The sequence below is a fragment of the Oryzias melastigma genome, linkage group LG5 (genome assembly GCF_002922805.2).
Source record: "Oryzias melastigma strain HK-1 linkage group LG5, ASM292280v2, whole genome shotgun sequence".
NCBI lineage: Eukaryota > Metazoa > Chordata > Actinopteri > Beloniformes > Adrianichthyidae > Oryzias > Oryzias melastigma.
The window spans coordinates 30,814,306-30,825,745 of record NC_050516.1 but is presented as its reverse complement, the minus strand read 5'-3'; the positions used below and the strand labels follow the sequence as shown (position 1 = coordinate 30,825,745).

At 37.8% G+C, this 11,440-nt stretch overlaps 1 protein-coding gene across 1 annotated transcript in view; it reads left to right on the top strand.

The window, feature by feature from the left end:
- LOC112145014 (MICOS complex subunit Mic10) overlaps positions 1-8,852 on the top strand; it is an 11,617-nt gene extending 2,765 nt beyond the window's left edge. The window contains exons 2-4 of the mRNA XM_024269993.2: positions 8,395-8,442; positions 8,516-8,625; positions 8,704-8,852. Of these exons, the coding sequence (XP_024125761.1) occupies positions 8,395-8,442; positions 8,516-8,625; positions 8,704-8,712 (167 nt within the window). The 3' untranslated portion in view covers positions 8,713-8,852. The remainder of the gene's footprint in view (positions 1-8,394; positions 8,443-8,515; positions 8,626-8,703) is intronic.
- The last annotated feature ends 2,588 nt before the right edge of the window (positions 8,853-11,440 follow it).

Genomic DNA, 11,440 nt, shown 5'->3' with positions numbered 1-11,440 from the left:
CCAAAGCTTTTCCATCCAGAATGTTCTCATTTCTTGTCATTGTGGTATGTTGATGTGCAGTCGAGGAGCTGCTGTCTGGAGCAGGAACAGTTCTGCTTGTGTTCTAGAGACAAACTGAACCTGCTGTGCTGAGATTATGGCTGTTTTATTGTAGTGGGTGTAACGGTGAGTTAATGCAGAAGTTATGTCGGCACTGATGATCTCTAAACTTTGCGTTGGTTTTACATCGAGTGTTGTTGGTCTGATGATGATTTTGATCCCAGGAAGACTTTATTCAATAGTTTAATTGATCAGAAACTGTAAATGTGACTCTCATCTCTTCAAGCTTGTTTTTGTTACCAAGATTTTTCAAACTTTTGTTATTTGTGAATTTAGTCTTCATCAGTTCTAGTAAGAAGTAAACTGCCTGTATTAGATCAGCTGATAATTGTAGTGCTGCCACAAACAATTATTTTAATAGTCGACTAATCACCGATTATTTTTTCATATTAGTCGACTAATTGGGTCATGGGCAAACTGGATGTAAAGCACACATCTTAACCATCATTAGCTTCAAACTAACTAAAAACTAGATATACAGCATTACCTGTGATAATGCTAGTGTGAATGCTGTTAGCTGAATTTTAGTGCTGATAGCTGAAGATCCGGAAATAAATAGCTAAAAATGCTGAAGTTGATAGCTGAAATCGCTGAAGCTAATAGCTAAAAAAAAAAGTTGATAGGCAGCTAAAATGTAGGTTAAATGCCAAAGTAGCCTAAAAAACTGAAAAAAACGCAAAATTAGCCAAAACAGCTAGCATATAGCTAAAATATTAGCTAAACTCCAAAATTGCCTAAAAATGGAAAAAAGCCTCAATTAGCTAAAATAGCTTGCATGTAGCTGAAATATTTGCTAACCTCCAAATTAGCCTAAAAAACAGAAAAGATCCGGAATTAGCCAAAATAGCTAGCATGTAGCTGAAATATTAGCTAAACTCTAAAATAGCCCAAAAAAGCCTAAATTTGTCAAAATAGCTAGCATGTAGCTAAAATAATAGCTAAACTCCAAAATAGCCTAAAAAAACAGAAAAGATCCGAAATTAGCCAAAATAGCTAGCATGTAGCTGAAATATTAGCTAAACTCTAAAATAGCTAAAAAAAAGCCTAAAAGCCTAGCATGTAGCTGAATTATTAGATAAACTCCAAAATAGCCCAAAAAACCTAAATTAGTCAAAATAGCTAGCATGTAGCTAAAATATTAGCTAAACTCAAAAATAGCCTAAAAATGTGAAAAAAGTCTAAATTAGCCAAAATAGCCAGCATGTAGCTGAAATATTAGCTAAACTCCAAATTAGCCTAAAAAAACAGAAAAGATCCAGAATTAGCCAAAATAGCTAGCATGTAGCTGAAATATTAGCTAAACTCTAAAATAGCCCAAAAAGCCTAAATTAGCCAAAATAGCCAGCATGTAGCTGAAATATTAGCTAAACTCCAAATTAGCCTAAAAAAAACAAAAGATCCGGAATTAGTCAAAATAGCTAGCATGTAGCTAAAATATTAGCTAAATTCCAAAATTGCCTAAAAATTTGAAAAAAGCCTAAATTAGCCAAAATAGCTAGCATGTAACTGAAATATTAGATAAACTCCAAAATTGCCTAAAAATCCTTATTAAATGTCAAAGTAGTCCAAAAAGCTAGCATAATGTCATTCTAACTTTCAACTTTACTACACTCCCATTTCATATAATATGAAGTAGCCACTAATAGACTATTAAATTAGTTGTCGACTATTTCAATAGTCGATTAGTCATAGATTAGACGACTAATTGTGGCAGTCCTTCTTCTGTAATAGTTGAAGCCTAGCAAAAGTCTCTCGGGGGTAAATCAGAGAGCAGGGCATTACAATAACCTAACTGGCTAAAAATAAAGACATGCATCATTCAGCATCTCTGTCTGTGCTGGCCGGAGAGAGGAATGGGCGGACTCTGGCAATGTTTTTAGGATGATAAAACCCTTTAACGACATTTTTAATGTGTGGAATAAAATTCAGCTCCGAGTCAAAAAGAACGCTCAAGTTTCTCACGCAGTGAGAAGGTCTGAAACTCTGAAGATGTGATAAAAACACCTCTATATTCTTGTCTTCGGGGCAGGTGATTAAAACTTCAGTTTTGTCTTGGTTGAGCTGCTAGAAGTTTTCTGCCTTGCATTATTTTTTGTTTCAAATTCAATTTTAAAAAGTGGTAATAGGACAGAAATGTAAATTTCTGTATCAGCATAGCTGTGAAAGTCATCACCATGAATCCTGATGACATCACCTTGTATCTTGATGACACCACCATGAGGCAACGGACATAAATTGAGAAGTATAGGACGTGAGTTAGAGCCATAAAGAAGTGGTTGAAGTGGTTGAAGAGGTTCAGATCTTCTTCTGGAGAACTGTTTGCATTGATGTCCTCATCTTGGGGGGTCCCACAAGGCCCTATTTCAGGCCCACTAATTTTTTTTCTCTGTGCTTGCTTCCTGTTGGGCATTATCTGTGATTTTAGTGTTTCTTCTAATGTTATGCTGATGATTGTCTCATTTACCTGAAGAAGAGACTCTGCATCAATGAAAAATCATTCTGATTGCCTTTCAATAGTCACAGAGTGGATGCAATACAACTATCTGAGTTTAATGAGGGCAAGACCCTTAACCCTGTCTGATCTCCTCCATCAACACTTCCCCATCCTTCAGATCCAGGGAACAGCTCCTCCTAGCTGTGCCGAGGAGCCACTGCAGACTTGCAGTCCATGGCTTTGTGTTGGACTGAGACTCTGGAATGAGCTGCTCTCTAGATCAGACAGGAATCATCATTATCGCCTCTTAAACTTCTTTCTGAAACACTTCTTTAAAATCCCAATCTGATCAAGCAGTTTTGATCCAGATTCCATCTCAGACGAAGAAAACAAAGACGTTCATGGATCTATTTGTCTGAAAGTGGATCAGAATGAAGCAGAGCACATACGTCACAGCTGAAAGTTTTTTCCAACAGCACATGCTCCTGATTCATGACAATTTGAAATAAGAAATACTCAGAAATAGAATGTTAAGCTTAATTTTCTTTAAACACGTCCTCCTTCATGAGAAAAATCCCACAAGAACATTTTAGAAAAGAAACACCAAAAATAGGATTTTCATTGTAGTTGGCCTTAAAGGTACCGTACCATGAAAATTCTACTTTTTGAGGTTTTAAATGCATGTTACTGTTCATTCCTCACTATAAAGAACCCCACATTTATGTATTTAAGAGTAATCCTCTAAAAACCTGCGCTGTCAGCAGTAGCCCCTCCCATACCCATGAAAACGAGCGGTTGGAAACGTGCTGACTTAAGTCGTTTCAAACAGCTCTTTACAGGAAGAGTCTGTGCTGCAAGCTCCGCCCCCCGGCTTACACAACACTCAACTTATCCTCTTACTAGTGATAATCAGTGAAAAAAAACGTTCATTTAAGATGCAGAATACCGCATATATTCCAGTTGTGTCCTGTCTTCAATAACTAATATTTTATAAATAATTTGTTTTTTAGTGGTCCAAATGTAATATATGATCGTATATATATGGATATAGTTCACTCTGAAAGGCTTAAGAAAATCATGGTAGGGCCCCTTTAAAAATGTGTCAAAAGAGGATAAATGCTTTAACCTCTTTTTATCCTCCTTTTCTGTGATGATCAGCAAAAAAACTTTCATTTTAGATACAGAATACCGTACATCTTCCAGTTGTGTCCTGTCTTCAATAAATTCCAGCTCAAATAGGTGTTCGTTACTCTTTCCGCGGCGCTCCTTTAAGACAACCCCCCTTTGATTTTGGATGCATACATTTTTATTTTGTCTCTACATGTTTGATCTTTTGCCTTAAAGCATTGAAACAGTTGGATCTGAATTTTTAGTGATTTTTGGAATAGAGAAATTACTAAATTTACTGTTTGGAATCAAGTTTTTTGGTCAGTTTCAAGTTAATTGTGGAATTATTGTGCAATATATTCAAAAATATCGTTTAAAGAAAGAACTTTATAATAATAATCCTTTATAAGCTCTATAAACACATTAACAAACATTATTAATGTGTTTATAGGATGTTAGTAAGACATTTATTAGCACAAAAAGCAGAATCAGGTTTATTAACATGCTTAGTAAGATTCATTCTTAAGTGAGATGATTGTCTACTTATGATATACTGCTTTTAAGCTTAACAAATGTATTAACTATCTTTGTCAACATTATGTTAATAAGTGTTTTGCATCACCTCATCTAAAGTGTTACCAAATAAGTTGGGGTTGTACTAAAAAGACTGATAGCAAGCATTAATTTTAGTAAATAGAAAAAAACTCTCAAAAGTCCCTAGACTATTAAAGGACTATACATACAGATCAAGTTAAAATTGATAAGGAACCTTGTTGAAGTAAAAGGTTTTGTGAGCAGATCCCAGGAGACGCCCACACCCCAGATTGTTCTGCATATTTCTGAAATTGCCCCAAAGTAGCAGCATTGCAACATGTGGACATGAATTTATGAAGCAACATCTTAAAAGACTGCAGATGGACTCAAGTTTGAGTAATTACTCTAATGGAATTACCATTCGGAGCTGGGTCATTCAGTTTTTAAGGGCAACAAAGCCCTCACAGTGGCCTCTGCAAACAACATAAAACATGACCTAGATGGGAAGGCGCAGACACAATCATTTGAAATTTGGGAACGCTCAGCCAAAAAAAAAAAAAAGTCCTTTGTGTTCTGTTTCTCCATCTGAACAGTATTCAGTCGGAGTTATTAAAAGCGGCTGTCTGATTGATGCCATTCGCTGAAACCATGTCAAAACAATGAATACATAAATACGAGTGAAATTAAGCAGCTCTGGACTTCATTTGCTGCGGGGAAAATAAAAACACAAGAGCCTTTCTAGTTCTGTGGGTCCTCCGTTTCACTCTAACACAAATGTTTTTGTTAGAATCCAATCCCCTCAGAGACTCGCAGACAAAAGAAAAAGATGCCAAAGTGAGATACCGATCTCCCCGTACGTTTTGCCAAAGCTTTTGTTGTGAAAATCTCAAAAACAGCAGAGAAACCCCGAAGCAGATGCAGAATCTCGCATCTATTGGATGGATTGCTTGAAATAAAAGCAGAAGTGCCTGATGCAGAGTGATTAAAGATGAGCGCGGCGTGTTGTGGTCTTGTCTGACACTTGTAAGTTGTGTAATATGGAGAAGTCTGAGGGTTTTGGTTCAGGCTCTTTGGTCATGCTGCATACTTCTCTGAATCCAATTAGCAGTCGGAGGGGCCCGAAAGTCTGTTTTTATGTGTTTCTGTGCTGGCTGGTCTGGTGATGGGTGTGGTGTAGCCTGCGGCGAGGTGAAGCTAAACGCACAAACACATTCCACCTCCAACTCCAGCTCTGCTCTCCACCAGACTGCTGTGTCCTCCACCGACAGGATGTGCTGGTTAGTCAGGGAGGTGCGGCTTTGACCACCCGTGATTGATGGCCTCAGCTGACCCGTGTCCTCGCCGGCCTTCACTCGGGCCTTTAGTCCCTGTGTCCGTTTACCGTTATTCAGTCATTTGGGTCTAAATCAGAACAAAACTTTTTCGCTCAAAGGGCCAAAATCTAAATGGGATCCTGGTCCACGGGCCAAATACAATATTTTTTTGTATGCCATGACATGAAAGAAGAAAATAAAGAATTTGGTTTAATTAATGTATTTTGATTCTGTATTCATTAAGGTAACACACATTAGTGAGAATAAAAAGTAAACTAGACATATAGCATTACTGCACAATCCTAGCATGAATGCTGTAAGCTGAATGTGGCCGCTAAAGATCCTATTGCTGATCACTGAAAATGTTTAAATTGATAACTAAAAACACTGAAGCTAATAGCTGAAAAACCTGAAGCTGATGGGTTGCTGATTAGCCTAAAAAACAGATCAAATGTCTAATTTAGCCAAAACAGCTAGCATAAAGCTGAAATATTAGCTAAACTCCAAAATAGCCCAAAAAACCTTAAAATAATCCTAAATTAACAAAAAAAAGGCTAGCATGTAGGTTAAATATTAGCTAAACTACAAAAAAGCCAAAATTAGCCAAAACAGCTAGCATGTAGCTTGAATATTAGTTAAACTCCAATAGCCTAAAAAATACTGAAAAAAGTTTAAATTAGTCAAAACAGCTAGCATGTAGCTGAAATATTAGCTAAACTCTAAAATAAACAAAAAAAAACAGAAAGAAATTCTAAATTAGCCAAATTAGCTAGCAATTTGCTGAAATATTAGCTAAACTTCAAAATAGCCTAAAAGCCTGAATTAACCAACATATTTAGTATGTAGCTTAAATATTAGCTAAAATCAAAAATAGCCTAAAGCTTAAATTAGCCAAAAACTACTAGCATGTACCTGAAATTTTAGCTAATCTCCAAAATAGCCTAAAACTGGTAAAATGTCAAATTTAGATGACACGTTGACTTTGAATTGTGATATTTAAAAAAAAAACGTACAGAGTTTTAAAAATAGAAACACAAGTTCAGGTGCCCAAATTCTGCGTAAAAGTTGACAAATTGAATGGTTTCTTTGGTCGAAAGTCCACTTGACTTCTATTGTTTAGCTGAAAGTTTTTTGCTGGAAAAGGGACTTTTGATGATTTCGTAAGCCATTTTCAATGGAGTTAAAAAAGCAGTAGTTGGTTGAATAGTTAAAAAGTTGAAGAGTTATGAAGGTGAAACTTTCGAGCACCCGTCTCCTAAAAGAGCTGAGTATTTTGATACCTTAATGAGCTGAACAGTCGAAGGGGCTGAAGAGCTACGGATGGACAAAAACTGTACGGAAGAAAAAATTATCTCAAAGAAAGAGCTAACAGCACCACCCGGAGGCCAAAAGTATATTACAGCCATAGAGTTTTGGAATGGCATAGAGCAGGGGTGTCAAACTCAATCGCAAAATCCAAAACCTTAGGTCACGGGCCCAACAGGATAAACATTTATTGAACAAAGAAGAAAAAAAATTCAAAGCTTTAAAACCATAACTTTTTAACGTAACAATGAACTTGATATTAGCATTTCCTGCAATAATGATAGTATGAATACTGTAAGCTGAATCTGAATATGCTAGTGCTAATAGCTGAAAGGCTGAAATTGATGGCTAAAAACACTGAAGCTGATTATCAGTTAACATTTTAGCTAAATGCATAGACATTATATATTCATTACTGGACAAAGCAAGCGTTGAGGTCCCCCTTAGGAAATGCATCACCTTCGGCCTTAATAAAATCATGCCAGAGCCTTCGCCGTCACTTCCTGGTACGTCTACCGCCATATTGCGAACGATTGCCGCCCCTCAATAGTGATTAATCTGAGTCACGTTTGTGGAGGAAGCACTGTCAACCAATCATGAGTGAGGTTGATCCAGCTTGTTCGAAGCCCACACCCCTCGCACTGAATGCGATCTGTCAATCAAACGTTTGAGGCGGGGCCAGCGGGAGCCACATGCTGTCGCTGAGGCATCTGATTGGTCAGTTTATAACTTAATAATAAAAAAATATCTTAAAATTAGGATTATAAAGAACATGCTAAGAAGGAAGCATCAGAGCAAGAATGGTTATTCTGACAAAGATTACTGAGAAATAACTGTCTTTTTCTCAATGGAAGTCTATGGGATTTTGGCCTTCTTGCAACACGCGAGCACTTCCTATTTGGAACACAGAAGGGGCGGGGTTGTGGTGTCCATTGATGTCAATGGGTAAATATCAAATCAGCCTCAAAAACAAAAACAAAAAAAAATCTTAGGTTAGCTAAAACAGCTAGCATGTAGGTGAATCAATAGCTGAACTTCAAAGTAGCCTAAAACGTGGAAAAAAACCTAAATTAGCCAAAACAGCTAGCATGTAAATATTATCCTAACTCCAAAACAGCCTAAAAAACTTGAAGAAAGAAAGCCTAAATTTGCTTAAACATCTAGGATTAGCTGAAATATTAGCTTAACTCCAAAATAGCCTAAAAAAATCTTAGCAAATGCCAAAATAGTCCAAAAATCGAGCAGAATGCTAATTTTTAAAACTCTAAAACCATAACATTTTAACATATTTATGCATAATAAAAAGGCAGGAATATTATTCCAGAATAAATCAACTTAAACCTTAAATAACTTTCAGTGTTTTACTCTCCATAAAAATATATTTTGTCAAAATTTTTACAAGTTAGAAATAACCGGAAGATAAAATCGGGTCGTTAATAACAGTAAAATGAAATGATTTGGAGGGCCGGATAGAATTACCCAGAGGGCCGGATCCGGCCCCCGGGCCTTGACTTTGACACGTGTTCTGAATAAAGGTTTATTTTTGTCACGTATTTCTACTTTTCTTGGTTGTCATCGTCCCTCTCGTCTTTTTCTTCCCAGTGACGGGCCTCGGCGTCGGCGTCGTCTTCTCCGTCCTCTTCTTCAAACGTAAGTGTCGTGCAGTACAGGGTTTGAGTGATCTGTCCTCTTAAAGCACAGCGGCGGCCGTTTCCCCCTCCAGGTCGCACATGGCCCGTGTCCTTCGGGTCAGGCTTGGGGTTGGGAATGGGATACAGCAACTGCCAGCATGACTTCAGGCTGCCGTATCTGGTTCACGGTCGCATGGTTAAGGTTAGTCCTCAGCGGGGAAAGATTGCGGCGCAGCGGCGTGCCGTTCTGAGAGGCTTCTCTGTGTGTTTGCGTTCACAGGACCAGTAATGAAGGACTGAAGATGAGTTTTTCATCTGCTCCCATCACTTTGCTGCTCGTCTGTCTTCTGGCACTAACATTCAGCGATGCACATATTGTGTAAATCAAAGAGCGATTCCATGTATATGTAATAAAGTGACTTTGGAAAACTCCTGCGTTTTTCTGTGTGAACATGTGAGAAGAATGAAATGCGGTTTCGGGGGTGGGAGGTGACTCTTTGTGTTAATGAGCTGAGAGACTTAAACTCCTGCTGTTTTGGAATGAGGGCCAGGTTCAGCATCTGCAGCCCTTTCACAGAGTGGGAGCATGAAAAGTTGTACTGAATGATGAAATAAAGACTTGAAGAACAAAGCTGGCGTTGAGAGCTGTTAAAGAAAGAATGATGTTTGCAGGAGTCAGCTCCCACATGTGCTCATTTTCAGCAGTTCTTTAACTGGAAAGGCTTTGTGGACGTGGATGAATACAGTTCTTTTAGATACGGAGACGAGATCCATTTGATTATAAGTAGACCGAATACAGCAGGGTGTGCTTTAGTGCTGCCACAAACGATTATTTTAGTAGTCGACTAATCGCCGATTATTTTTTCCGATTAGTCGACTAATCGGGTCATGCAGGAAGTGGATGTTAAAAACACAAATGAACCATCATTAGCTTTAGATTAAATAAAAACGAAGTACATTCACTCTAAAATTGTCTTCAATAATGCTATTGTGAATGCTGTAAGCTGAATTAGGCCGCTGAAGATCCTAAAATTGTTGCTGAAAACGCTGAAGCTGATATTAGTAAAAAATATTAGTTAAATGTCAAATTAGCCAAAAAAAATAATAAAAAATTAGCCAAAACAGCTAACATGTGGCTGAAATATTAGCTTTATTTCAAATTAGCCTTAAAAACTCCAGATAAAAAATCTTAAGTTAGCCAAAACAGCTAACATATAACAAAAATATTAGCCAAACTCAAGAAAAGCCTAAAAAAAACGATAATAAATGCAAAATTAGTCAAAACGGCTAGCATGTAACTGAAATATTAGCTGAACTCCAAAACACCATAAAATATAAAATTCCCTAAATTAGTAAAAACAGCTAGCATGCAAACAAAATATTAGCTAAAATCCAAATCAGGCTAAGAAACGAAAAATCTTAAATTAGCCAAAACAGCTTTATGGCTGAAATATTAGCTAAGCTTCAAAACACCCTAAAAATAAAAATGCCTAAATTAGTCAAAACGGCTAGCATGCAACTATATGAGCTAAACTACAAAACGGTTTAAGAAACAAAAATCTTAAATTAGCCATGACAGCTAGCATGTAGCTAAAATATTAGCTAAGTTCCAAAATTGCCTTAAAAACTAAAACTAAAAAATCTTAAGTTAGACAAAACAGCTCTATAGCTGAAATATTAGCTAAACTCCAAAACACCCTAAAAATAAAAATGCCTAAATTAACCAAAACAGCTAGCATGCAACTAAAATATGAGCTAAACTACAAAACAGCCTATGCCACAAAAATCTTAAATTAGCCATGACATATAGCATGTAGCTAAAATATTAGTTAAGTTCCAAAATAGCCCTTAAAAACTAAAAATAAAAAATCTTAAACAGCTAGCATATAACAAAAATATTAGCCAAACTCAAAAATAGCCCAGAAAACCTTTAATAAATGGCAAATTGGTCCAAAAAGCTAGCAGAATGCCATTATAACTTACTTAATACACTGATTCCATATAATATAAAGTTACGACTAATCAATTATTAAACAAGTCATCGACTATTTTAAAAGTCCACTCGTCGACTAATCGTGTCCGCCGTAGCGTGCATCCTGTTGTACTTTGTGAGAGCAGAACAAGAGAGTTTTCAGTGAGCGTGACCGCTGAACAGCATCTCCACATCATGAAGGATATCTGTGGATTGTTTTGACTGTGATTGATCTCCTGTGTGTGGCTGAATGGGTCTCCAAGGTGCGAAGAGTTCTGGTTTGTGTGCGGCTGAGCGTGGTTTCTCCAGCCCCCTGGTGGAGCAGAATCTGTGGAATGCAGAGAAATGCCATTTCTGCACTGGAGCTCAGGCTTATTGCTAACAGGTGAGTCCTGCACTTTGCACGTCTGAACACAACACATGTCGAGCACTTTCACATCAAAGCCTCTCGGAGACACAGACTCATATTTTCCATTTTTCTCCTACCAACAGTTTTCTCAGTAATGTAAGCACACGCATTCTTGCACAACTTGTTCAAAGGCCTGTTGCTTCAGCGCCCGTGTTGCTGCGCTGCGTCAGACACGCTGTAACCCGGCCAGAAATTAAGCCGTGTCACTCGTCCCCCCGCCATTAAAATATTTGTTTGCAAGTGGAGCGTGAAACTGATAGGGGTGCTGGTAGACGGGAGCCAGGCGGAACACCTGTGAGCAGAAGGTGGAGCGGCTGGGAGGGCTGCAGAGATGGGATTTACCGGGTCCATCCAGAACCATGAAGGCCTGTAAATCCCCCTGTGGAGCCAGAAACCCAATCACACCGGATGGAGGAAGACACACCAGAAACCTCTGAGAAGAGGTTCTTTTAAAGGGGAATGTCTTTAATGTCCACTAACGTTTATTTTAGCCTGTTTGTAACAGTCCAAGGAATATGTGTCAAAGTCAAGGCTCGGGGGCCGGATCCGGCCCTCCGGATCATGAAGGCCCAATGTTTTCTTGCACTTATTTTTTAACTTGCAAAATTTTGAGTTACAATTACAAAATTTTAGAAA